Below are 26,579 nucleotides of genomic sequence, written 5' to 3'. Positions count from 1 at the left end.
TGTCTGATTGAGTATATCTACCCCTACTCCCTTTTGTTACTGTTTGCATGGAGTATCTTTTTGCATCCTTTCACGTTCAATCTGTTGGTGTCTTTTGATCTAAAGTGAAGTCTCCTGAGGGTAACATATACCTGGATCGTGTGTCTTTATCCATTCTGAAGTCTCTGTCTTTTGATTTAGGAGTTTAAACCATTTAATTACTGATAAGGAAGGACTTCTGCCATTTTGCCATTTGTTTTCTGTATACCTTATAGAATTTTGTACCTCATTTCTTGGATTACTGTCTTCCCATTTGATGGATTTTTTAAATTGTGAAATGTTTAAATTACTTACTTTCTTTTGTGTATGTTCTATAGCTCGTGTGTGCGTGCGTGTGTGTTTTGGGGGGGGGGTGGCAAAGGGATTACATTTACCATCCTGAAGTTATAATGCCTTAATTTGGACTTGGGGCAACTTTAATAACCTACAAAAGCTCTGCTCCTTTGCAGCCCCACCCCCAGCCCTCTGGTCCATCCCCAGCCCATTTGGTCCACCCCCAGCCCTTCCGGTCCATCCCCAGCCCTTCCAGTTGACCTTTTCCACATTGCATCTGTGTACGCTCTGTGCCGCAAAACGTAAAGTAGTAATTCTTTTAAGTGCATTAGTCTCTTCAGTCATGGAGAAAACAAAATGTGGAGTTATAAACCGAAGTTAAACAATACTAGCTTTTAGACAAACAAATGTGTTTTTTTTAAGTATTATGCTCTTAAATTATGTAGAAAAACAGAATGTGGAGTTACAAATGATTTTTACAATGATAGTAGTTTTTACACTTGCCCCTGTATTTGCCTGTATTGAGATCTTGATTTTTTTTCATGGCTTGGAATTTCTGTGTAGTGCCCTTTCGTTTCACCACGTGCCCTTGAGCATTTCTTTCTGGGCAAGTCCCAGAAAGCGTTCTCTCCACTTTTGCTTATCTGGGAACGTCTTAATTTTTCCCTCACTTTTGAAGGACAGTTTTGCCAGATACAGGACTCCTGGTTGATAGTTTTTTGTTTGTTTTTTGTCTTCCTTTAATGCTTTGAATATATCGGCCTCCTGCCTTCTGGCCTCCAAAGTTTCTGATAAAACACCTGCTTATAACCTTATGGGGATAACTTGTATGTGACAAGTTGCTTCTCTGTTACTGCTTCAAGATTCTCTCTTTGTCTTTTGAAAGTTTGATTGTAACGTGTCTCGGTGTGGGTTTCTTAGAGTTCATTTTATTTGGAGTCCTTTAAGCTTCTTGCTTGTTTATTTTCATGTCTTTACCCTTGTCTCCCTCTCTTTCTCCCACAGTGCACGTTTGTCTGCTTGATGGTCTCCACAGTCGCTTGGACTTCTGTTCCTTAGACTTCATAATTTCCATTGCCCTGTCTTCAAGTTTGTTTTTTTTAAATATTTATTTATTGTTGAGAGAGAGCAAGAGAGAGACAGAGTGCAAGTGGGGGAGGGGCAGAGACAGAGGGAGACACAGAATCCGAAGCAGGCTCCGGGCTCTGAGCTGTCAGCACACAGCCCGACATGGGGCTCGAACTCACAAACCGTGAGATCATGACCTGAACCAAAGTCAGATGCTCAACCGACTGAGCCACCCAGGCTCCCCTTTTTATGTTATTATTATTATTATTATTATTATTATTACCCAGGCTCCCCTTTTTATATTATTATTATTATTATTATTATTATTATTATTATTACCATCATCATCATCATCATCCTGTCTTCAAGTTTGCTGATACTTTCTTCTACCTGCTTAAATCTGCCTTTGAATATCTCTGGTGATCATTTCATTTATTGTACTTTTCAGCTTCAGAATTTCTTTCTGATTTCTTTTTATGTGTTCTCTTTATTTATATTTCCATTTTGTTCATACATGATTTTCTTGACTTTCTTCACATCTTCCTTTAGTTCTTCGAGTTTCTTTAAGACAAAGTCTTTGTCCAGTTTATTTGCCGTTGGTCTTTTTTAGGGACATTTTCTGTTGGTTTAGTTGTTTCCTTTGAATGAGCCATATTTTCCTGTTTCTTTGTGTCTCTTGTGATTTTTTTGTTGAAAACTGGGCATTTGAATCTAATAATGTGGTAACTCTGGAGCTTTCTTCCCTTCCCCCAGGGTTTGCTGCTGTTGTTGTTTTGGTTGTTTGTTTGTTTTATTGTGTAAGCTATCTCTCTGCTGAGGGTCAGCCAGAAGAGTAAACTTCAGGTCTTTTCAGGTCTTTTCTGAGCCTTTCTCTGGACTTTCTAATTTTGCCCTTAATATGTTGCAGTTTTTGAATATCCTAGTCTTCAATGTCTGGCCTCGTAGAAAGGAAAAAATATAGGGGCGCCTGGGTGGCGCAGTCGGTTAAGCGTCCGACTTCAGCCAGGTCACGATCTCGCGGTCCGTGAGTTCGAGCCCCGCGTCAGGCTCTGGGCTGATGGCTCGGAGCCTGGAGCCTGTTTCCGATTCTGTGTCTCCCTCTCTCTCTGCCCCTCCCCCGTTCATGCTCTGTCTCTCTCTGTCCCAAAAATAAATAAACGTTGAAAAAAAAAAAAAAAAAAAGAAAAGAAAGGAAAAAATATATAAATAAGGGGAGAAAAAAGGGACTGGCCCTTTAAAGCCCCTGAAAATCACCTCAGGGTGCTTGCAATAGCGGGGCGAGGGGGAGGTGCAAGGAAAGTGGCCTCTCCCTCTTTTCTGCACCTCTCTGATGGAGGCAGCTATCAGCAGTCAGAGCCAGACCTCCAGTATCTGGAGGACACGTTTTCTTGCCCACCCTGGCTCCCTGAGCCTGGTGCAAACTGCTCTAGGAACAAGGTAAAGCTGCCTGCCCTGTGGCCGGGGCGGGGTAGAGTATGGGGTATCTCTGCAGTGCCCGGAACTGAAAGTGAACCGCATTCACTGCCGTTACCTTCCCAGCCTTCTCCTGGCAGTTGCAGGCCTGCAGTGGGCACCAGAGTTCCGAGACAGTTCTGTCAGACACGTTCTGCTGGTGCGGTTGTCGTCCAGGTGGGGGGACAGATTCCTGGTGCTTATTCTGTCACCCTCCCAGCAGCTTTTCCCTGTCTCTGTATTTCTAATGTTGTAGAGCAAAATTGATTCCCTCACATTTTCCAGGATTCTAGATACACAGTTATCATCCGATAATAGTATTTTTCTTCCTCTTAAATGCTTTTTATTTATTTTTCACCCCAGAGGGTATCAAACTGTTACTGTTTTTCCAAATTAAGAAAAAAAGTAGATGTTGAGGGTTTTTTTTTTTTCTTAATGCTTTTTAGGCACAAACGAACAAATCTCTGTGTTTTTCTCTTTTTAAGACCTTCTTATATGGTGAATTTTATTAATGTATTTTCTAATTGTGAACCATCATTACACTCCTTGGATAAATTTCACTTGGTTGTAATAAATTACCTGTTAAAGCTCTGATGTTTTATACTTGCTAATATTTTACTTAACTTTTTTGTTGTTATTCCTATGTGGGATTGCATAGCAATGAACTGAAACTTCGTTGCGTTACCAGGTTATGCTAGTATCATAGTATGGAAAGTTTCCTTCTTCCTCTGTGTTTTGGAAAATTTTATGTAGTATTAAAATTGTTCCTTAAGAGCTCAAAATATACTTATGGAACCATTTTAGTCTGATATGCTTGTTTTGTGGGAATCACTCTTTGATAACTTTATGTTTGCCTGGTTATTGGTTATTGTTTTGTTACTCATTTTGTCTTCTCAGGCCAGTGTGCATCCTTTATATTTTCTTAGAAAATCGTTCACTTCAGTTTCTAAATGTATTTGTGTAAAGTTTCACAAAAGCTTTTCAAACATGTACAAAAGAAAAAGAGCTGAAGACCCTTCCCACCCCCATGTATCTATCACACAAGCTTATTGAATAATTTTATTTTAAAGTTTATTATTTATTTTGAGAGAGAGCATGAGCAGGAGAAGGGCAGAGAGAGAATCCCGGACAGGCTCCGCATTGTCAGTGCAGAGGCTGACACGGGTCTCAAACTTCCGAACCATGAGATCATGACCTGAGCTAAAGTCAAGAGTTGGGACGCTTAAACCGACTGAGCCACTCAGTCACCTCTGAATAATTTTTTAGTGAAAATAAAGACCTCATGGTATTTCACCCTAAATAGTTTAGTCTCTGTGTCTCAGAAACAAGGACTTTGTCCTGTCTAAGCATAGTGCCATTATCAAATCTAATTAAATTAACAATATAATTCTCAAATATCATCTAATATCAATTCCATATTAAAAGTTTCCAGTTGGGGGCTTAGTCAGTTAAGTGTCAGACTTTGGCTCAGGTCATGATCTCATGGTTCATGAGTTTGAGCCCCACGTTGAGCTCTGTGCTGTCAGCTCAGAGCCCGGAGCCTGCTTCGGATTCTGTGTCTCCCTCTCTCTCTGCTCCTCCCCTGCTCTCTCTGTCTCTCTCTTTCTCTCTCTCAAAAATAAATAAAAACATTAAAAATAAGTTTTTAGTTGTAGGGTACATGGGTGGCTCAGTCAGTTAAGTGTCCTTGTGCTGAGAACACGGAGTCTCTTTGGGATTCTCTCTCCCTCTCTTTCTCTGTCTCCTCTGCTCATGCTGCTCCCTCTCAAAATAAATAAATAAACTTAAAAAAAAAGAATTTTTTTTAATTGCAAAAACTTTTTAATTAGCAAGTGATCTGTGGCATAATGTTTTGCAATTATACAGATATCCACGTTCCTTTTGGTCTTTCCCCGGTGGTTTCAGCTTCCATTAATAATCCTTGCCGAAAACAAACATTTTATTACACGTCGTAAAGTAGGAATTTTCAAATTCCATTCTTTCTTTTATATGTATCAGCAGATTTTCTTCTGTAACAAAGCATTTTTTCTCCTTTATCAGCTGGGGCTCTTTAGTTACCTTAAGATCTATTTTCTACTGAAAAAACAGAATAAATGCTTAGCTGTTTTCTTTTACCAGTTTTCAGTTAGGAGTTGATGTTCTTGATTATCTCCAGTGGCAGAAAATGAGCTTTTGTTTTGGTTTTTTTCATTGTGAATCCATGGAATTTGATATATTCTTAATGTTTCAATGAGATATAATTATTATTGTTTTAATGTTCACATTGTTCTCAGTTTGGCCAGCGGGATCTCCCTTAAACTGATCCTGTGTTCTTCTGACTCAACACTTTTAGTCTTTGAATACTTCTTTGCTTTTATGTGCAACAAGATATTTCTATCTTACCCTAAAAAATCCCTTATTCCTCAGTTTTATTACCCGATTTACAAATGTATCCTCATAAGAACTCTAGGTAATCTTTGCGGTATATTGAGTGAAGTATGAAGACTTTCCATTACTTCAGTTTGGGGAATATTCAAGTCCTTTTCCTTTGCTTTTACATATAAAACTTGTGTTTAAAGCGCATATATTTACATAAACGTGCACAGCTTTTTTGTAGCTGTCTTTTATCGTCAGACATTTCTTTCTCTTCCTAATTTGCGGACACCGTTTATCGTGTGTCCTTGTTGGTGCTGTTGGTCTTCATTTGTTATGAGTATTTCAAGCTTTTTACGTCGCTCATCTGCTTTCCGGCCATTTGTGTCCTATCTTACGTTGTTAATTCTATCATGCCTTTCTTGTTGACCACTGCTAGTAGTAAACGTGTATAAAGTAGTTGGAAAGTTTCAGCTCTCCATCTCTTCATGTGAATCAACTCTGAAGACCCAATTTAAATAAAAGTACATTTAGTTGACACAGTACTGAAATGACATGCATCGCTTCTGGCATACCTCATTGGCTTGCCATCTGGAGGTGGAATTATCCCTTGGATCTCCTCAGCTACCTGTCTTCTGTTCGCATTGGCTAGGATTCTCTCATTTAGGGAGGTTGCTCTGGGTGGAAAGCCTGTGTTGATCCACTGTGACTGCCCGTGTGGCCCGGCTATAGCTTATGACCATACGATCTAGAAGAATCAAGAGCACATTTTTCTTAGAATAATTGAGAGAACCACTTGTATTTTAGGTATCAGAAAACGTGAAACTTAAGGAACCTTTTTAAGAAAGGAAAGCATTTTGTTGCTTTTAGCTGTGGTACATGTCCTTTTCTGTCCTAGGGCAATTCGGATTCTTTATTTTGTTTATAGCAAAACTTTGCCAGTTTCAGAATTGCCATTTCTCTTTTGTATGTTATTTTGTAATGGTAATCAAAATTTTGGGCTGGAATGTAGGAAGGAGATGTTTATTTTTCTCATTTCTCCTGTGTATTTATGACCATGGTAAAACATTCAACTTTACCCCATCTTCTTTTTTTTTTTTTTTAACTTATTTATTTTAATGTTTATTTATTTTTGAGAGAGAGAGAGAGAGAGAGAGAGACAGAGTGCGAGCGGGGGAAGGGCAGAGAGAGAGGGAGACACTGAATCTGAAGCAGGCTCCAGGCTCTGAGCTGTCAGCACAGAGCCCAGCATGAGACTTGAACCCACGAGCTGTGAGATCATGGCCTGAGCCGAAGTCTGACGCTTAACTGACTGAGCCACCTGGGCGCCCTTTACCCCTCTTCCAAAATCTTCTCCGCATTACCCCAGCTTACTAGCAGTCCATTCACTGTCCGTTCAGACACCCAAGTTCTGTGTTTCTTTTGATTCCTCGTCTCTCTCTAGCATCCCCCTCCTCTCCAGCCTCACTAGCAGGGCTGTGTCGCCCGCCCTGGAAGCCCTGACTCCCGTGTTGCTCACCTCCTTGTCTTGCCAGAGTGACTTTGTGAAATGGCCAGCTGTTCAGGGGACACTTCCGTGCTGAAGGAAGAAGATCCAGACTCCTTAGTTTGACCCAAGATACTCTCCCAGTCTGCTTGTTTTTCCTACTTCTATCCTTCTTCCCCCCTCATACCCCCAGACACTTCTGACATAGTAACAACAAGAGCAGACTTTGGAGTCCCACATGATAGACGCCTTGCAGTATGCTTTTTTTACGTACACATGTCAATTTTTTTTCAACAGCCCGTTGCGATAAGGTACTTACTGATGCAAATTTATCAGTATCCTTCAGGATAACTGTTGGTGCACAGAATTATTTAGGTTCCTAAAATTAGTATTTAATTTCTTACAGTTACAAATCCAGAAACCTAGTTCTTCTTTAGTTTGTTAATTCAGCTTACAAAAGTTAGTAGACGTGGGAAAAATTACTATGCTCTCTTTTTTTTTTTTTAGTTTTTTTATGTTTATTTATTTTTGAGAGAGAGAGAGACAGTGTGAGCAGGGGAGGGGAAGAGAGAGAGGGGGATACAGAATCTGAAGCAGGCTCCAGGACTGTCAGCACAGAGCCCGACACGGAGCTTGAACCCACGAACTGTGAGATCGTGACGTGAGCCGATGTCGGACGCTTAACTGACTGAGCCACCCAGGCACCCCAAATTACCATTCTCTTTTATTTTTTTTTTTTCTTAAATTTTTTTTTCAACGTTTATTTATTTTTTGGGGGACAGAGAGAGACAGAGCATGAACGGGGGAGGGGCAGAGAGAGAGGGAGACACAGAATCGGAAACAGGCTCCAGGCTCTGAGCCATCAGCCCAGAGCCTGACGCGGGGCTCGAACTCCCGGACCGCGAGATCGTGACCTGGCTGAAGTCGGACGCTTAACCGACTGCGCCACCCAGGCGCCCCTACCATTCTCTTTTAAAGGGAATGTTAATGTTTGGTTAATGTTAATGTTTGGTACAAATAAACTTCTACAAACGTTTTAAATTGCATTTATAAATTTAATATATACAATCCCTTAAACATGTCAACTTTTAAATTAAAAACAAAATCTTCCCTAGTTCTTAAATAACTTCTACATCTGATAAATTTAAGAATTTGCTGAACCTTGAGTCCCTTAAAAATTTGTTACACTCCTGTTTATACATTTCAAATCGTAAGTTCGAATCAGTGACTTTCAATTGGCATGAAAAGGCAATATTAAATATGAACAGATTCCTTAATGCAAAAATACAGAATTAATCCTGTGTTTAATTCTCTTCAGTTTTTCTATAGTTAGTTCTAGATATTTGGGAATTAAAAAATGTATGTCAGATAAATTTGGAAGGTACTTTGTTAGTTGGAATGTAAGCCAGGACTCCAACTGAATTCTGGTCAGTGACCGAACTCGCAGGCCGAACCACTTTTTCTTATTGCTGGGTCCACACCCATCAGGTCCTTGGCCACGTAGTCCAGACACCGTGGGTGCCCCTTGCGCACAACCTCGTTCTTTCTTCTCCCTGAGGAAGTCTGCCTTTCCACCCAGGAGGATTGGACTTTGCGTTTTTTTGGTCTTTTACTTTCACCTTGTACCTTTAAAGGGTCTCTGAACGTGATAGAACCCCCCCCCCCCCCCGTGTTCTTTTGGTTTTTATCTGGAAGGGCCATAATTCTTACATTAAGTGGCACTTGTTTTAATTTTGAAAAGCTTTCATGGTCATTCTGCCATCAGTGTCAGTAGTAGTAACCTAGAGATGAGGAAATGGGCTACGGGGCGAAGTATTGCCCAGGGTCATATAGCTGGTGACCAGCCTGACTCCAAAGCCAGCACCGGACATCACGGCAGACGCTGCCGCTGGTAGTCATGCCGCTGTGTTGTGTGCCCACAGTTCTGTGCCTTAGGACGTGCTACTCCCCAAGAACGCCCGGCACGCTTCCCCAGGTCCCTGTGCCCACATCCATTCCGTTCAGTTTTCACGACTTGGCTTAAGCATCGTCTCCTCCAGAGGCCTTCCCAGCCACCCCCAGCCTCCCAAACCGCACAGCCGGATCAGCGGGATTTTGTGCCAGGAGCACCCCCCCACCCCGCACTCTACCCCCCTGCGTATGCTTGCAGAGCTGTGCTTCTCCTGTTCCTCTGACGTGTGTTGGACAGTGAGTTCTAAGGACAGTGACCACGTCTTTGTGTCACCAGCACACATTTCAGTGCCCGGCATATATATAATAGGCATTTGGCCAATAATTTTTAATGAACAAATGAAGCTTCAATCTATTTTTTAGATAATAAAAGCCTGTCATCTACAAAAGGCTAGCATGAGGCAGTTTTTTGAGGTCCTGGAACTATTTCGTATTCTCATTACATAGACATACACAAACAGGTCCAACTGTATCGTTTGTCAATTAAAAAAGTAAGAAACTCCCGCTTTTTGAGTGTTTAGGTGGGTTTTCACTTTTGTTTATATGATAGAAACTGATATTACGCCATTTTTTACTGTGTATATATGAATTGAAACACTAGGAAACAAAAATTATTTCACAAAGATCTATTGAATGTGTGTGGCATTAAATACATTTATAATGACAAATGTGTTTAAGTAATTCTCTGCCTCACCTCTCTTTCAAATTTTGTCTGATGAGAAAAAAAGTCAAGCCTATGAACCTAATTACTATAATTAAAAAAATATTTTAAAAAAAATTCTCAGCTATAAATTAGAAAGCAAAATACAGTAAAACCTTGGTTTGCAAGCATAATTTGGGAAACATGTTTGTAATCCAAAGCACTTGGGTATCAAAGCAAATTTCCCCGTAAGAAATAATGGAAACTCAGAGGATTCGTTCCACCACCCCAAAATCCTCATATGAAAATGATTACAATACTGTCATATAATACAAAATAATATAGAAAATACAAACTCTAAAGAAAAATAAATGAACCTGCACTTGGAAAACCTTCGTGGCCAGTGTGAGGGGGGCAAGAGAGGAGGGGGATGACTTCCACTGTCACCAATGGAGTCCCTGCTCTCATTGCCTCAGTGGAACCTTCTTCTGCCCGGGAGCCATTGTGTGCACTTGCACAGATGCTCCCCACTGCACAGTAGTAACAAACTTGTCATACACTGTAATGAGTGGAACCGCTAATAAGGCAGCAGAGGCAGGCAGCCTAACCTGGAATGGAGCAAAGCATTCCTGAGCTCACTCTTGTCTGGAAAAGCAAAAGACTGTCCATAGGTACTTGGAAGTGACAAAAAATATGCTAGTGCCAATTGTGGGCACCTTCCAACATTCTGAAAAATCACTGATTTCTGCCAAATGCTGCAGCCTGAGGCCAATCATCCAAGCATAGGAGACAATCACCTACAATCCCAGAGAGAGAGAGAGAGAGAACTATTGGCTCAGCTGTGATCATGTGACATTCAGGGTCATGTACTACTTGTATTGTAAGACATAGCTTACTTATCAAGTTAAAATTTATTAGAAATGTTTGCTTGTCTTGCAAAACGCTCACAGAACAAATTACTCGCAATCCAAGGTTTTCCTGTATTTCTTTGGTCACTTATAGAAGGGGGTATAGAAGGGTTGAAGGCTGTAATAAATAACGCTTGAATTGCATATTTTTCTTGCTAAAGGTACATTAAACAGATATAAAGCCATTTGAATTTTCCGGTATATTTTGAAATCACTGATTTTGTGACCATATTTTCAAACTCGGTTGGACTTAATATTTGATCTGGAGAGGAGTAAGATGACTCTTCCCCAGAACAATTTTCCTGACAACAGCCCCTACCATTTCTTACTGAAAACTGTTAGAACAGAGTACATATATTCTGTTGTTGAAATTTGTAAGGATATTGTTTACAAGAGAGAGAGCACTTGGGTGCATAGGAGCCTGTAATGCCTCTTAGACAATTAATCTGTAAGGCTTGTAGTTGAGTGTGGTGTCCACTGGGTGGCGGCACAGACCTGAGTAAAATCAACAGTGAACAAACTTGAGGGTATTTGAGGGACTCTTCTGTATTTTTTTTTTTTTTTTAGGGATGGCTAGAGTATTCTTTTTACTTACTTTTTTTTTTTAAAGAAAAATTAAAAAAAAAAAGCAACTAATAAACTTTTTTGCCTTTACTCTGAAATATATCAAGTTGGTACTGGCATGAAAATACCATTTTTGATGAAATGCTGGTGAAAAATGTTATTAATGTGGTATTTTCATAAAGCTGTCTCACTGTTATATATGATAGGAACTGTGGTGCTTTCCTACCCTTTAAGAATAGGGCAGTAATTCTTTTAAACACCTATGTTTTTAAGAAGAGAAGAATTTAAATTCTAGGCAGGCAGCTATAGTGGGATGAGCACACACAGTATTTTGGCTACTGAAAAGAAGTTCAGAACGAAAGTATGGATAATAAATATTAATACATATTGCCTGTGTATAGCCATCTGCGTTGACATCAGTTATGCTTGAATCTTGTAGTTACACTCCATTGGGTAAGGGTGAAAGGAGACAGGTAAACCAAGCAAAGCCAAATACAGCAGTGTTAGTGTGTGTGTGTGTGGCAGGGTTCAAGTCGGTTCAGATGGATCTAAGGAGAGATTGTGCAAGAATGTTTAATGCTTATTTGAATCAACTTTTGTGGGAAAAGGGCAAAGCGTATTTATTAGGATATGAAAATATTCTGGGTGATGGCATTTGTCCTTCTTGACGGGTCTACAGAGATATCTTCAGCTCAGTGAAAGTGGAACAGTTCATCTTCAGAAAAGAATTGCCTTTACAGCAGTGTTCAGTAGAGTTTTCTTCCAGACTCCATAATTACCGAGGTCGGGTCGCCCTGGCACAAAGTCCTTGAGTTTTGGCATTGCCGTTGGAATGGAGAGGCCTCTGCCCTGCCCACTTTTTGTGACACACGAGCAAATCCCCGCCCAGACTTGAGCAGCCCCAGGAAGGGAGCCGCTGCTCGGCGCCTCGGTTCCCTGTGGAACCGTCTCCACCTTCTGCCCCTCTGCTCCGCTTCCTTCTCTTTGTGGCCCTCTCCGTTATTCTGCCTCACGGCACCCCACCTCCCCCGTCTCTCCTGCTTTCTTTCCCTCTTTTCTTTTCAGTCACTTCTTCCTGCCCCTTCTCATTCCCTCTCCTCTCTTGAGACACAGCCCTCCTCCACAGCCAGTGTCGCCCTGAGGGCCAAGGACCTGCCCTGAAATGCAGACGGCGTGTGTACATTTGAGCATCATTGGGTTACTGAGAATTATACACTGGTCAGAGTGTTTGGTCAGTTATGGGAACAGCTTGAACGTGGCCCAGTCCCACAGTGTGGTCAGTCAGCAGGTATTTATTATGGAAGGTAGATGTTGATGCCAGGATCAGGAGCCGTGTATTACCTCCACCTGTTAGTCTTTCCTGCCCCCAGGTCACAGATCACTACAGAAAGGAGGTGTGACCGGACACTGTTTTAAATTAAACATATCCTAGCCTGCTGTTGAGCCCGGCACCTGTGAATATCCTTATCTTCCCTAGTCTTGCATGTGTTATTGTCTTTACAATTGGAAGGAATTGGGTTTTTCAAGTGCCTACACTTTGGAAGGCTCCTTCTTATATCGTCTACTGCCTCTTTGCAATGTTGTACCTTCTTCCATGCTTACTGGAAATCTCTGCAGGGGGCAAAGAGGCTCTGTCCTCTAAATGTCTTTGTACAGAGGGGCGCCTGGGTGGCGCAGTTGGTTAAGCGTCCGACTTCAGCCAGGTCACGATCTCGCGGTCCGTGAGTTCGAGCCCCGCGTCGGGCTCTGGGCTGATGGCTCAGAGCCTGGAGCCTGTTTCCGATTCTGTGTCTCCCTCTCTCTCTGCCCCTCCCCCGTTCATGCTCTGTCTCTCTCTGTCCCAAAAATAAATAAATGTTGAAAAAAAAAATTAAAAAAAAAATAAATGTCTTTGTACATTTGAAGCATTCACCCTCTACCTGCTACAAGGCCCTAGTACCTATTGAGAAATTACCACTTAGGAATTAATTAGATACAGTGTCATTTTGTCTGCACCAGATTTTTTTTCTCTCTAAACCCTGCTACGTCTAATTTCTTAGCTGGTAGATCTTGGGTATTAATAACCATTATGTGCACCAAAAACCGTAAAATACCTAGGAATAAACCTAACCAAAGAGGTGAAAAATCTATACACTGAAAACTATAGAAAGCTCATGAAAGAAATTGAAGAAGACACAAAAAAATGGAAGAATACTCCATGCTCCTGGATAGGAAGAACAAATATTGTTAAAATGTCGATACTACCCAAAGCAATCTACATATTCAGTGCAATCCCTATCAAAATAACACTACCATTCTTCACAGAGCTAGAACAAACAATCCTAACATTTGTATGGAACCAGAAGAGACCCCGAATAGCCAAAGCAATCCTGAGAAAGAAAACCAAAGCTGGAGGTATCACAATCCCGGACTTCAAGATGTATTACAAAGCTGTAATCATCAAGACAGTATGGTACCGGCACAAAAACAGACACTCAGATCAATGGAACAGAATAGAAAGCCCAGAAATGGACCCACAAACATACGGCCAACTAATCTTGAACAAAGCAGGAAAGAATATCCAATGGAATAAAGAGTCTCTTCAGCAAGTGGTGCTGGGAAAACTGGACAATGACATGCAGAAAAATGAACATGGACCACTTTCTTACACCATACACAAAAATAAACTCAAAGTGGATGAAAGACCTAAACATAAGACACGAAACCATGAAAATCCTAGAGGAGAAAGCAGGAAAAGACTTCTTTGACCTCGGCTGTAGCAACTTCTTACTCAACACGTCTCCAGAGGCAAGGGAAACAAAAGCAAAAATGAAGTATTGGGACCTCGTCAAGATAAAAAGGCTTCTGCACGGCAAAGGACATAATCAGCAAAACTAAAAGGCAACTGATGGACTCGGAGAAGATATTTGCAAATGACATAGCTGATACAGAGCACCCAAAGTCTACAAAGAACTTACCAAGCTCAACTGATAAATTTAGAATGAGTCCTACTCTTTAGATTGGAGGTTGAATAACTCTAGCCCAAAGGACAAATCTGGCCGGCCACCTGTCTGTTTGTTTGTTTGTTTGTTTGTTTATTTATTTATTTATTTTTTACTTTTTATTGACATAGTTGGTCCATACCCTGTTTTTTTTTTTTACATGAAATTTATTGTCATATTGGTTTCCTTACAACACCCAGTGTTCATCCTAACAGGTACCCTCCTCAATGCCCATCACCCACTTTCCCCTCCCTCCAACCCCCCATCACCTGTCTTTTAAATAAAGTTTTATTGGAAGACAAAAAAAAAAAAGTGTCTCTAAAGAAGCCTTAACTTGAAAGTACAAGTGGGTAAACCAAAGTCTGGAAGTCAATGTCTATAAGAGGTTAAATTTTGACCTTGAGATGGGGACATCATTCTGAATTATCCAAGTGTACCTTAAATGCAATTACATGTATCCTTGTGAGAAGGAGGCATTAGAAGGTCTGACACACATAGAGGAGAAGGTGATGTGAAGAGATGGCAGAGAGCTGGGGGAAGATGCTGGCCTTGAAGATTGATGTGGCCACAAGGCAATGAATGCCAGTAACCACCAGAAGTTGGGAGAGTCGAAGAACTGGTTCTACTCTAGAGCCTCTGAAGGGAATGTGGCTCTGTCAACACTTGGATTTTGGCCCAGTGATACTGGCTAAGCTCTTCTGGCCTCCAGAACTGTGAGAGAATAAGGTTCTGATGTTTTAAGCCATGAATGAATGAATGAATGTATGAATGAATTAACCATTATGTGTCTGTACTGTTTATATGAACAGTATGTCATTACTCTAATTCATATTTATTACATATGAATGAATGGACATTTTGTCAGCACCTTACTTGTGATTCCCTTACTATCTTAGATACTAGAGGTATGAATACAAAAGGAGAAGTTACTTTAATTAGGTTGTTGTCTACTAGGGGAAAGGGAAATGTGTCATGGGCTACCATGAAAGAACTTAGAGATGCTAGTTTTTTGACATTTTAGAACAGTTGCAGAATTTTTTCTCCACTGGGTCTTTTGCCCATTCAGGAAATGGAACATGTTAAAGTTTTCTTTTACTTCTACTATGATGTGTAGATATGCAGAATATTAATGTCCCTTCCTTAGAAAACTTTCTGTACTGACTTGAATATAAAGTAGTGTTAAATGTAAGGTGAATACTTTTCTTACCCTTTATATTGAAAAATTAAATCTCCGATGTATGTATGTAAGACACATACCTTTCCATTTTGTTTCATGCAGGAATTACCACCTTGGTCTCCCCCTTACTTTTGTCTCAGTCTTCTTATTCCTTCTCCTGAGAAAAACATGCCTTATATCCACGATCCTACATTTTTACTGTGTGTCCTGTTAGTCTTTACCAATATGTGCCTTTTATGTATCTAAAGGATTTCAGAATGAAAGTCTGTAGATAGTAGAATAGCGGACCGCTGTGTGACACTGCCTTATTTCCCCACAGGTGTTCCATTTTCTCTCATAGTCTTTTCTCCCCACTTTCTTCCTTCCACCTCCCCAAGTTTTGTTTGTTTTGTTTTGTTTTGTCTTGTTTTGGTTTTTTGTTTGTTTTTAAATCTTTCCACTGAACTGGTCCTTTATTAACGCCTTTCCACTCCGGTTCAGTTAGTCCAAATCTGGAATCTTGCTTAAATTCTGGTTAGCACATTTACAAAGATGCCCTTTCGTGTCCATGATTGTCCATAAGTCAATATAGCTAAACGTCTATGGAAAATGCTATGGAAGCCACCCCTACATTGACCATCCCTGGTCAATACATTGGTGACCACAAGACATAGAGAATGGCATATGAGAGTCTGCAAAGTAATGGAAGTCTCATTACCCTTAATGGGTCTGTTATTGCTGGTGTCTGCCTTCCACATTTGTTCAGTTGTCTTTTTGACGTGGTTATGTAAAATAAATTTTAATTACTATCATTGGTTTCATTACATTTTGTCGACATTGAAAATATGCTGGGACCATAAAAGCATAATTATAAATTATAATTTCATTATCATGAAATATGTGATTTTTAATTAGCAGAAAAAGGCAATCCATACAATTTGTGTTTAGTACAGCAAGTCAGTTTGGAGATTGAGGATGTAGACTTAAGAGTAGTATCTTAGCTCGGGCCGCTATAATAGAAATACCACAGACAAAGTGGCTTTAACAACAGAGAAATGTTTTCTCATAATTCTGGAGGCTGGGAAGTCCAAGGTTAAAGCGTTGGCAAAGTTGGTTTCTTCTCTCCTTGGCTTTCGCTGGGCGTCTTCCTGCATGGTCTTCCCTACACAGTCTCCCTGTCTGTGTCCATACGTCTCTTCTTATAAGGAGGTCAGTCATATTGTTTGAGAGGCCCACTCCAGTGACCTCATTTAACCTTAATTACCTCTATAAAGTCCTTCTATCCAAATGTCACATTCTGAGGGATTTAGGGGTTAGTTCAACACATGAATCTTGAGGGGACACAATTCAGCCCATAGCAGTGAGGTAGCTTCTAGGCACAGACTTTGCTGAAGGCAAGAACAAGCACAGGCCTGTCCTGTGGTCAGTGAAACCTGGCTCGAGTACCCGGTCCACCTCAGGGGACGTGGAGTGTGCAACTCCTCACCGGGGCTGCCGTGTGCCAGGCACTGCCCAGCGCTTCACACGGGAACCAGGGTCGGCCTTTCCCTCCCTCTAAGGGGCACCAGTCTGGTTGTGTTGGGAGGGTGTGATGACAGAGGGAGAAGTGCTGTCCCCTACCTGGTCCAGAGCTCCCCGCCTGACCACTGCTCCTCTAATAGGGTGTACCTCCCCGCTCTGCCAGGGGCCACTCTTCACTGTTGACCACAACTGGGAGGAACCCATGAGCTGCACTCTTTGTGGTGCGATGTGGTTCCTTTCCTTTTAGAAGCCTTTACAGAGGGAGGTGGGGCTAAAAACAGGGCAGATCACACCTCCCTTTGTGGCCCCGTCCACTGCTCTGCTCTGAAGACAGTGGGGGCGCTAATCCCATCAGGTCACCCTCATGACCTAATTTCCTCCCAAACCCCATCTCCAAGTACCGTTACACTAGGGGATTCCAGCATATGAATTCTGGGGGGACACAAGCATTCAGTCCATAGCAGTTAGCCAACCTTGGAAAGACCTAATTACAAGTGAATTAAATTTTCCTAGGTTGTGAATTGATACAGATTGAAACGCAGAAAGCAGGATGTGAGCATTCCCAGTCCAGGCAAAGAGAAGCGTTTGAAGCTTTCACCCCTAGATTGATGTTCTAGGGCATCCACCTATGTGCACGTTGCAGCCATGGTTCATTTTGAAATGTGGTGGTGGTGGTGGTGTTTAACACTGCCATGGAGAATTTTTTAAACATTTTACATGATTTCATATGAACTGAAATGTTGGTGGCTCTCTCTCTGCAGGCTGCCGGAAGCCACTCAAGTGGTGGAGAAGGGGGCAGCTTAAAGGGCTCAGTGTAAGAGTCTCTACAACTAATCTGCTTTTGTCCCTGTGACAGCACATTTTGCAGGCATGAATTCACCATTCTCTGGGTGTGTGTTTTCCTGTTCCTTTTAGCGGTTATGTTTTTCATCAGGTTCCTACTCACCAGCCTGCAAAGGGTGTTGTGATGATTGGCCGATATTTTTTTCTGATGGCATATCAGCCAGCCACCGAATTAGCCATTCAGGTTCCTATGCTGTGCCCTCAGAAAATTGTCAAAGAAGAGTCTTAAGTTCAGTTTTTCAATTACATAGGTCTATATATCTTCTTAATAATTTGCTTGTTGGTGTTATCTGTCTACAGGGAAGAAGGAATTCCTACATTTATCTGGGACTAAATGGATAACTATTTGTAGAGTGGGTGAAAGCTTTTGGGCGACTCAGATTGATTTTAGTTTTATTTGTATGGTTAGTTTTTAACTCAATAGGCTAAGTAACTAACTACTTGTGAATATTCTTGACTCGGGCTGCATGTGAGTCCCCTCTCTTACCTTGATTCCAGCTCTTTCCTGTGAGACTAGTCAGATGCTGCACTGGAATTGCCTCGGATGCTTTTACATACAGCATTCAAAGACAAGGACAACTTTTGTCATCGACAAGCATTTCACCGTTTGGGTTATCACTTAAAATACTGTGTCCATGTACCGTAAAATGTCATTATTATGGTAAAAAGATATGAGAACAATGTCATTTCTGCCTGGGTTTCCTCCTCTACAGTGAGAGGTCAGAGTAGTGACCTTAGTTATACGCCTGTTCCTAAATGCCGTATGTATTTTTTGAGTAGTATCTGGTGCACGTTAAGTGCTTAATGAATGTTAGCTATTACTGTTAGCATCATGAAGTATTACATACTGTCTAACCCACCAACGTGAACTTGGTAAGATAGTATCAGGTGATGTTATCCTCCTACTGAAAAGGCCCCAGGAGTTGGCAGTTAACTCAGAAAGAAGTTCAGAGCCATTACTATAATCTTCAAGGCCCTGCGTGATGTGACTGCTCTTCCTCAGGCCTCGTCCCCAGCTGGTCTCTGCTTGTCTCCTGCTCCAGGCACAGAGCGCCTCTGTCCTCGCCAGAGCTCTGCCCTGCGCGGTCCTGCCCCACCCCCACTCGCTTCCACTGCCTTCTCTGGTGCTGTCTTCCTGGCTCTGCACAACTAGCGTGTGTGCTCCGTGAGGGTGGGAACTTCTTCCTTGGTGTCCTTCCTGGATTGCCAGCTCCCTGGGCAGTGCCTGGGCCATAGTATTTGCTTGATACGTATGTATTTGTTGAATGGATAAATGAATGGAACAAACCCTGATTGCCAATTCTAGTGATTTGTGTGCTTTCAAATGTGCAAAATGAAGAGCTTGCACAAGGATTGTCACAGTAGAGTCCGCTAAAACCATCCGCAGTGTCTCTGGAGTTTAATGAATGTGCCACAGTGGCAGAAAGCAGTGAGCTGGGCGTGAAAACACGGGGTCCTGGATCCCATTCTGTGTCTGCCTTGAGAGATTGATCACATGGCTTCTCTGAAGCTCTGTTCCCATCTTTCCAGTGCAGGCAGAACTAGACCTTGAACCCTCGGGCTCTGAGCAGCTGCCCAGTTGAGGGAAGAGGAAAAGGGGTGACTTTCCACTTTTATCAGAGCAGCTGTGTTTATATTTTCCTTATATATTGGGGCCTCATATGAAATTTGGTTTGAAGAAAAAGAGCCTGGTCTTAAAAAGTTTAAAAACTCCTGGATTCCAAGATCACAAAGGTTATTTTTGGCTTAATTCCGATTGCGGCATAGCTTAACTCTTTAAAGGATCTTGTTTCTCTGTCACTCTCTGCTACCTCCCCCTCCAAAGAAAAGCTCACTGAATATATTTTTTTAATATCTCAAAAGTCCCATATGTGGGTGAAGAACAAAGTTATCATCACCCGGAGTGTGAGCTACGTGAAAACAGGGTCTGTGCGCTCGCCTCTGGTGACACATTGCTTAGTCCAGAGCAGAGCTCACTCAGTAACTCTCGTAGATGGATGGGCAGGAAGATACCTGAACAGCAACCACATATTTGTAAGTGAGAGTATTATTTTCCAATCTGTGAACATTTTATTTTAAAGATTTTTTTTTAAGTAATCTCTACACCCAACATAGGGGCTCAAAGTTACAACCCCCAGATCAGGAACCCCATGTTCCGCCAACTGAGCCAAACAGGCGCCCCATGAAAGTCACATTTTAAACCATGGAATTTGTACAAGAGAAGTCTGTTGTCTTTTTTTCAAGATGATATTTATTGGATATCTACATTATAATCATTTTCGGTTTTTCATTTTTTTTAATGTTTTATATTTAAGTTTTGTATTTTAATTCCAGTAGAGTTAACGTAGTGTTAGATTGGTTTCAGGTGTCGAGTATATACATTACTCCGTGCTCATCAGGATAAGTGTAGTTGATCCCCTTCACGCAGCCCCCAACCACATCCCCTCTGGTTACCAACAGTTTGTTTTGGTTTGTCTCTCCTTTTTTTTTTTCTTGTGGTCATTTGTTTTCTTAAATTCCACATAGGAGTGAAATCATGTAGTATTTGTCTTTCTCTGACTTATTTCACTTACCATTGTACTATTTGGCCCCATCCGTGTTGTAGCAAATGGCAAGATATCATCCTCTTTTATGGCTGAATGATATCCCATTGTATATGTACAGCACATCTTCTCTATATATCAGTGGACACTTGGGCTGCTTCCATAGTTTGGCTATTTTAAATAATGCTGCTATAAACATATGAGTCCATGTATCCCTTTGAATTAGTATTTTTATATTGTTTGGGTAAATACCCAGTAGTGCAGTTACTGGATCTTAGGGTAGTTCCACTTTAACTTTTTGAGGAACCTCCATACTGTTTTCCACAGTGGCTGCACCAGTTTGCATTCCCACCAATGGTCTATGAGGGTTCCTTTTTTCCCCAAATTCTAGCCAACACTTATTGCTTGTTGTGTTTCATTTTCACCATTCTGACAGGCGTGAGGTGATATCTCATTGTGTTGTGATTTGCATTTCCCTGACGATGAGTGATGTTGAGCATTTTTTCATGTGTCTGTTGGCCATCTGTATATCTTCTTTGGAGAAATGTCTGTTCATGTCTTCTGTCCATTTTTAATGAGATTATTTGTTTTTTTTTGAGTGTTGAGTTGTAGAAGTTCTTTATATATTTTTGGGTACTAACCCTTTATCTGATATGTTATTTGCAAATATTTTTTGTCATTCAGTACATTGCCTTTTAGTTTTGTTGATTTTTTTCCTTCACTGTGCAGAAGAAGCTTTTTGTTTTGATGTAGTCCCAACAGTTATTTTTGCTTTTGTTTCCCATGCCTGAACAGACATCTAGAAAAATGTTGCTACAGCCAGTATCAGAGACATAACTTCCTATGCTCTCATCTAGGATTTTTATGGCTTCAGATCTCACATTTAGGTCTTTTATCCATTTTGAGATTATTTTCGTGTATAGTGTGAGAACATGGCCCAGTTTGATTCTTTTGCATGTTGCTGTCCAGTTTTCCCCAGCACTGTTGGTTGAAGAGGCTGTCTTTTTCCCATTGCATGTACTTTCCTGCTTTGTCAGAGACTAATTAATCATGGGTTTATTTCTGGGCTCTGTGTCCATTTTTGTGCCAGTACCAAGACTGTTTTGATCACTGCACCTTTGTGGTGTAGCTTGAAGTCTGGAATTGTGGTGCCTCCAGTTTTGTTTTTCTTTTTCTAGATTGCTTTGGCTACTCGGCGTCTTTCGTGGTTCCATACAAATTTTAGGATTATTCTAGTTCTGTGAAAAATGCTGTTGGTATCTTAATAGGGATTGCATGAAATGTGTAGATTGGGCAGTATAGACATTTTAACAGTATTTGTTCTTCCATGAGCATGGAATGTCTCTCCAATTCTTTCTGTCATTGTCAATTTCTTTCATTAGTGTTTTAGAGTTTTCAGAGTTACAGGTGTTTCACTCCCTTGGTTAAGTTTACTTGTAAGTATTTTATTATTTTGGGTACAATTGTAAATGAGATTGTTTTCATAATATCTCTTTCTGCTGCTTCATCAGTAGTATATGGGAATGCAACAGATTTCTGTACATTGGTTTTATATCCTGTGACTTAACTCATGTATCAGTCCTAGTAGCTTATGGGTGGGGTCTTTCTGATTTTCTCTTTATAGTATCATGTCATCTGCAAATAGTGAAGGTTTTACTTCTTCCGCCTTTTATTTCCTTTTGTTGTCTGGCTGCTGTGGCTGGGACTTCCAGCACTATGTTGAATAACTGGTGAATAACGGTGGTGAGAGTGGATGTACTAAACTGTTTACTGAATGCCCAATTTATTGCACCTTCTTTTAATTCTTGATTAATTTTTTGGTGTTAATTATGTAAAATAAAAAACTGAAAGTATCCAATATAATTTTCTTTCTTTTTAAAATTTTTTTTCTCTTTTGCGTTTGAAGTAGGATCCTTTTAGAGGTGTTAACTTTGAGATAGAATACTATTTCTTTCTATCATGAAGTTATACTATGGCAAGTACTTAAGATAATAATAATAATAGTAAGCTGTTTGGAAACAACTGTGAGACCACGCTTGGTCATCACCTGCCTTTTCAATTTGGTAGACCTGCTGAAAGTTGATAGAAGTTTGAGATTTTGAAACCATTTTAGTTGAAGCCAACTAAAGCGAAAGTAACAGTAGGACCTTGAACTGCTGACCTGCATAAGGGTTGTAATAATGAGAATGAGAGTGTCAGCTGTGTGTCCTTGAAGACACATAACAGTATAGCTTAAGAAAACATAAGAATCACATGTTACATAATTGTATCAACCTTCCTCATAAGTTCATAAAATATTCCCACCTGCACATTGTCTAATAAGATTTTGACTTGTGGTATGTTTTAGTATCAGTCTCCCTAAAAACTGCTTCTCCTAAACTCCCCAGATTCTGTGGTTTATGTGTATGAGTGCTCAGATGAAAAGTGTACCGTTGTTCATCATTTGGTTTTATATTTGATATTATTTACTGCTGTATTTATGTTATTTATGGATCTGTCTTTCCCTTTAGGTAAAGAGGATGAATACCCACGGAAACCTTTGGGACAGCTTCCACCCGAATCTGCTGGCATCAGTCACCTGAGCAACGGACAAAGAAGCATGGGCAGGTCAAGTCCCCCTCTGAACAGCAGAAGAGAGAGCAACTCTTCACCCCACAAAAAGCATGAGCATTCCCCTCACCATCAAGGTCGAGTTGGCACACCAGAAAGAGTAAGGGCGCTGAGAAGGAAATCCGTGGACGAAGACAGTAAAAAGCTTAAAGACGAAGCAGATTTGCAAAGAAAACTTCCATCGGGCCCACAAGACAGTTCGAGGCAATATAATCACGCAGCTGCTAACCAGAACAGCAATGCCACTTCAACTGTCAGGAAGGAATTTGTGCCCAAGTGGAATAAACCGTCAGATACTTCAGCTGTTGAAAAAACTGCCAAATATGCCATCGAAGGCAAAAGTAGGTCAGCACACCCCTCGCTCACAGCCACCGTCCCGAGTTCTGCTGATACTCGGATGTCGAATGTGAGGCAAAAGATGAAGGTTTGGGATGTCGATGAAGGGAAACGGGGCTCCAATGCATCCCAGTACGATAACGTGCCCGAGAATGATAACAGCGCGTCTATTGAAGAGGCGCTAGAAAGAGCTTACTGTCACAGTCCCAGGAAGCACGTGGAGCCAGGGTCTAGTCCATCAAGAGCCTCAAACAAGTTTACTTTTAAAGTGCAGCCTGCAGGTTACACAAAATACCCGTCTCCGTTAGACGGGGAAGATCGCAGGACAGTGCACCCACCCTCCTACAGTAACCCCCCTGTGTACCACGGAAATTCTCCCAAACACATCCCTGCTGCCGACAGCAGCTTTGCATCTCCACAGTTTACCCATGGGACTCCAGGGAATCCTTCCAGGAGACCTTATGGCTCTACTCTTTCAGTCGATATTTCTCCAGAGAAATCTTACAGCCGCCCTCTTCCTCTTGTCCTGCCATCCAGCCGAATAGAAGTTCTTCCTGTGGAGACCGGTGCCGGGGGGTATTCAGGCAATTCGGAGTCACCAAAGAACGGGAAATTCATCATTCCTCCAGTGGATTATCTGCCGGATAACAGAAAATGGTCAGAAGTTAGTTACACATACAGACCTGAGACTCACGGACAGCTGTGGACTCAAGATGCTAACCGTAGCCACTTGAGCAAGTTACCAAAATATTCCGCCTTTCAGCATGTTCCCTTTCAGGACCATAGCCTCCCAGCAGTCTCAGTAGATAGTCCAGTGCGATACAGAACTTCACCAGGTTTAGAAGATGCCAGTTCCTCTGGGTATCAATATTCAGGGCCCTCGCCTCCAGGATATCACTACAGAAATCGGGATGGACTTTCTATTCAAGAATCAGTATTGCTGTGAGAATTTATCTATACTTGGTAAAGACAAGAGAATAGAAACCATTTGAAACCTACATTGCTATGTTTATAATTGCCAAAGCAGTATTTCCTACTACTGTAAACATCTTGCACAATTCCAGTGTATGCTAGTAATAAGAATATGTAGAAGCGTTTCATCCCCACGTAGATGCTGCTTAAGATGAGCAGTTTTTAAATTGCATCATCACTGAATCTGCTCAAAAGAATTTAACATGGAAACATAGCAGTGGTGTTGAGGGATGCACACATGATGATAATTCATCACTCAGTTTCATTTATATCTTTCTCCAAAACCTGAGCATTTTTACTCCATTAGCCTATGCTATTTTGAGAAACGTTATAAAGCACTGAAAAACTGCATAGAATAGACATTTTTAAGGCTAGATGTAGTGTACGTATCTTTTAATAGATACCAAAAGGCCTCCGTGCACACACATTTGAACACAAAACTAAAGAAACGTTAAAAAAACTAAGTTTAATATATATCCATGGGATAATTTACTGTTCTTCCTTTCCTTAACTTATCTTTCACTCAAGTTCCTCCCCCCTCCCCCCCCAATCTGTTTTTCACCCAGGTCCTAAAGTGATGTAAGGGTCTGCCCCGACTTGATTCAGCTTCTCTGCCTTTGCAGCCATTTTCTTTCCATCTGAAAATTAAAGACACTGGAGAGCAAGGCTCACCACTTAATGGTGCTTAAACATCGGGGCACTCAAAGTAAGTTTATGGCCAAAGGCGCGGCCGCGCTGCCCGTTGCATCCACGCACCCTGAGATCAGTGTCAGAGCAGCTTTAGTGCGTTCGGCGCCCTTTGTTCTGGTCTGTCTCTTGCAAAGCTCAGAGCAGAATGCTCCTTGCCAGATGCAAAGGAAGCGCCGAGGTCCTGCTCTCCAGTGGATGCCAGCAGGAGGAGTTACTGACGAGTGCGCGCTCACGCGGGGCGGCAGAGCAGCTCCTGTGAAGTTCATTCGAAAGCTGGATCAGCAGTATGGTGACTTCTCACTTCTGCCCTTTCGATTCCTGCAGGCCCAGGGCGTTCATTTACACGATCTTTTCCTGGCACTCTTTCTTTGAAGGCCCTAGTGGGTATCACTGCCCTTGGGCCACTAAATTATCACTGTGTAAAATTGTAAACAATGATCCTAATTATTAATAGGAGTCTTAAGATTTTAGTCTTTTTTAAAAATGAGTGTGACTTTCATACTTTCAAAAATCTCCTTTTTTTCTTTCTCAGTGAAAAAAATTCAGGTTCATGGTTTAAAAATGAGCAATGTCTTTTAAAATACTCTATTACACTACAATTACCAAAACGCTGGCAAAGTTTTGGGCACTCCCAGAAAGTATGACTTTGTGTTTAACGGGAGGGCTCGTTTTCAGCATACTTGCCTGGTGTTTGAATAATGAAGAGAGTAGGATAAACCTAACGTCCATGGCTCTTCTTGTCACAAGTTGGAGCTTTAAACTTTCAAGGTACCGAAGTATATCTTTTCAAATGAGAGTAACATTTGTTTAGCTAGTGAATGTGACAATATTTTTTATGTATATAATGAGTCTAATGTAATTTTAATCAACTCAGTAATGATGTTATTAAATGGCAAAACAAATGCAGTGTGTTAGCAGCTAAGCACGACGCTGGAGCACAGACAAAACCCTGCTGTCCCTGGGCTCTTGATTCGGATCATGTGGAGGCTTAGAAAGACATGTATATAACGAAATGCAGCTAAGGATATTAGTTCGAATTTTTAAACCATGATTCTGTGACTTGTAATAAACCAGGCTGTACAATTTAGGGTATGATGGCAGCATCTGAGCTGTTCCAAAATATATATGTCAACAGTGGTAAATACTGTAGATTTATATATATATATATATATACATATATATATATGCAGAATATATATATACACTATTTTCTTATGTCATCTATGACATTTTTATCTGTATACTTTTTTTGATGTGATTGTTTTTAACATGCTAAAAGTAATAAGTATATTTTGTTTTGTGTCTTTCACGTGCTTTTTTCATATGGTAAAAGTGCTGCGTCTCTGATGCTTCTGAAGCTAATTTTCTTCTCATTGAGGAGATATACTACTCAGTGTTTGCCTACATGACTATATATATATATATATATATCACAGTTGTATGTTAAATACTTTATTAATTTCCAGGAGTGCTGTATTTAGAACTACATCACCTTTGCTTTATTTTATCTGCCATTATTAATAGCAATCAGGTATTTCCAGTCTTCCCCACTATAAAATGCAGCTCTCTGTCCATTAGTTTTTCAAGTAGGAAACTTTAATTTGAAGTTATTTTGCTACCGTAGCATTTTAGTCTTTCATATTTATCTTGTAATAAAAGATAAATAATGGAATAATGATAAAAGATGAAGTAATATTAGTAAAGTGGGTTAAATATAATCGTGAAACTGTATTTGGTGAGGGTCCTCACAGAGCAGAGGCTGATCCTTACAGCTGCACACGCTGTAAATATCTTGCCATTATCCACTCTTTTCCTTATAGCAGTCTTGCCTCACACAATAAGCACTTTGGTATATTGTTTCAGTATCTAGTTTGAAAAGTTAAAGAGACTGGACCCGGAGTCTCAAAGGGTTTTAAAACTTTGACGCTTTCAGTTACTTACACTTTTTATTGGATTTTTAAAAAATAGACAGCTTTTTAAAGCTGAGAGAGATGTGTATACGTAAATGTAAAGTCAGATTTCAAAGTACTAAAGGGGAAGAAAAGTTATTTTTCCTTCCACCCTGCTGGGTTCTCCAGCCACAGCCTGTACCTTGGTCTGACAGAAGCAGATCAACAAGAGAAAAACAGAAGCGTTCTCACAGGTGCATCCTGCATTCACACGGTGCCCAGTCCCGAGTAACTCAACGGAGGGCT

General features: G+C 40.9%; 1 protein-coding gene across 7 annotated transcripts in view; it reads left to right on the top strand.

Annotated features, from left to right (window-relative positions):
- USP6NL (USP6 N-terminal like) overlaps positions 1-25,674 on the top strand; it is a 182,896-nt gene extending 157,222 nt beyond the window's left edge. For all 7 annotated transcript variants that reach the window (XM_047065505.1, XM_047065511.1, XM_047065507.1 and 4 more), the window contains one exon: positions 22,287-25,674. In XM_047065505.1, the coding sequence (XP_046921461.1) occupies positions 22,287-23,668 (1,382 nt within the window). In that variant the 3' untranslated portion in view covers positions 23,669-25,674. The remainder of the gene's footprint in view (positions 1-22,286) is intronic.
- Positions 25,675-26,579: the final 905 nt, after the last annotated feature.

The sequence above is a fragment of the Lynx rufus genome, unplaced genomic scaffold (genome assembly GCF_022079265.1).
Source record: "Lynx rufus isolate CCGP_SWC_20201006 ecotype Redwood Valley unplaced genomic scaffold, mLynRuf1.p SCAF_7, whole genome shotgun sequence".
Classification (NCBI taxonomy): Eukaryota; Metazoa; Chordata; class Mammalia; order Carnivora; family Felidae; genus Lynx; species Lynx rufus.
The sequence above is the reverse complement of the archived record's forward strand: the minus strand, read 5'-3'. Positions and strand labels throughout refer to the sequence as shown.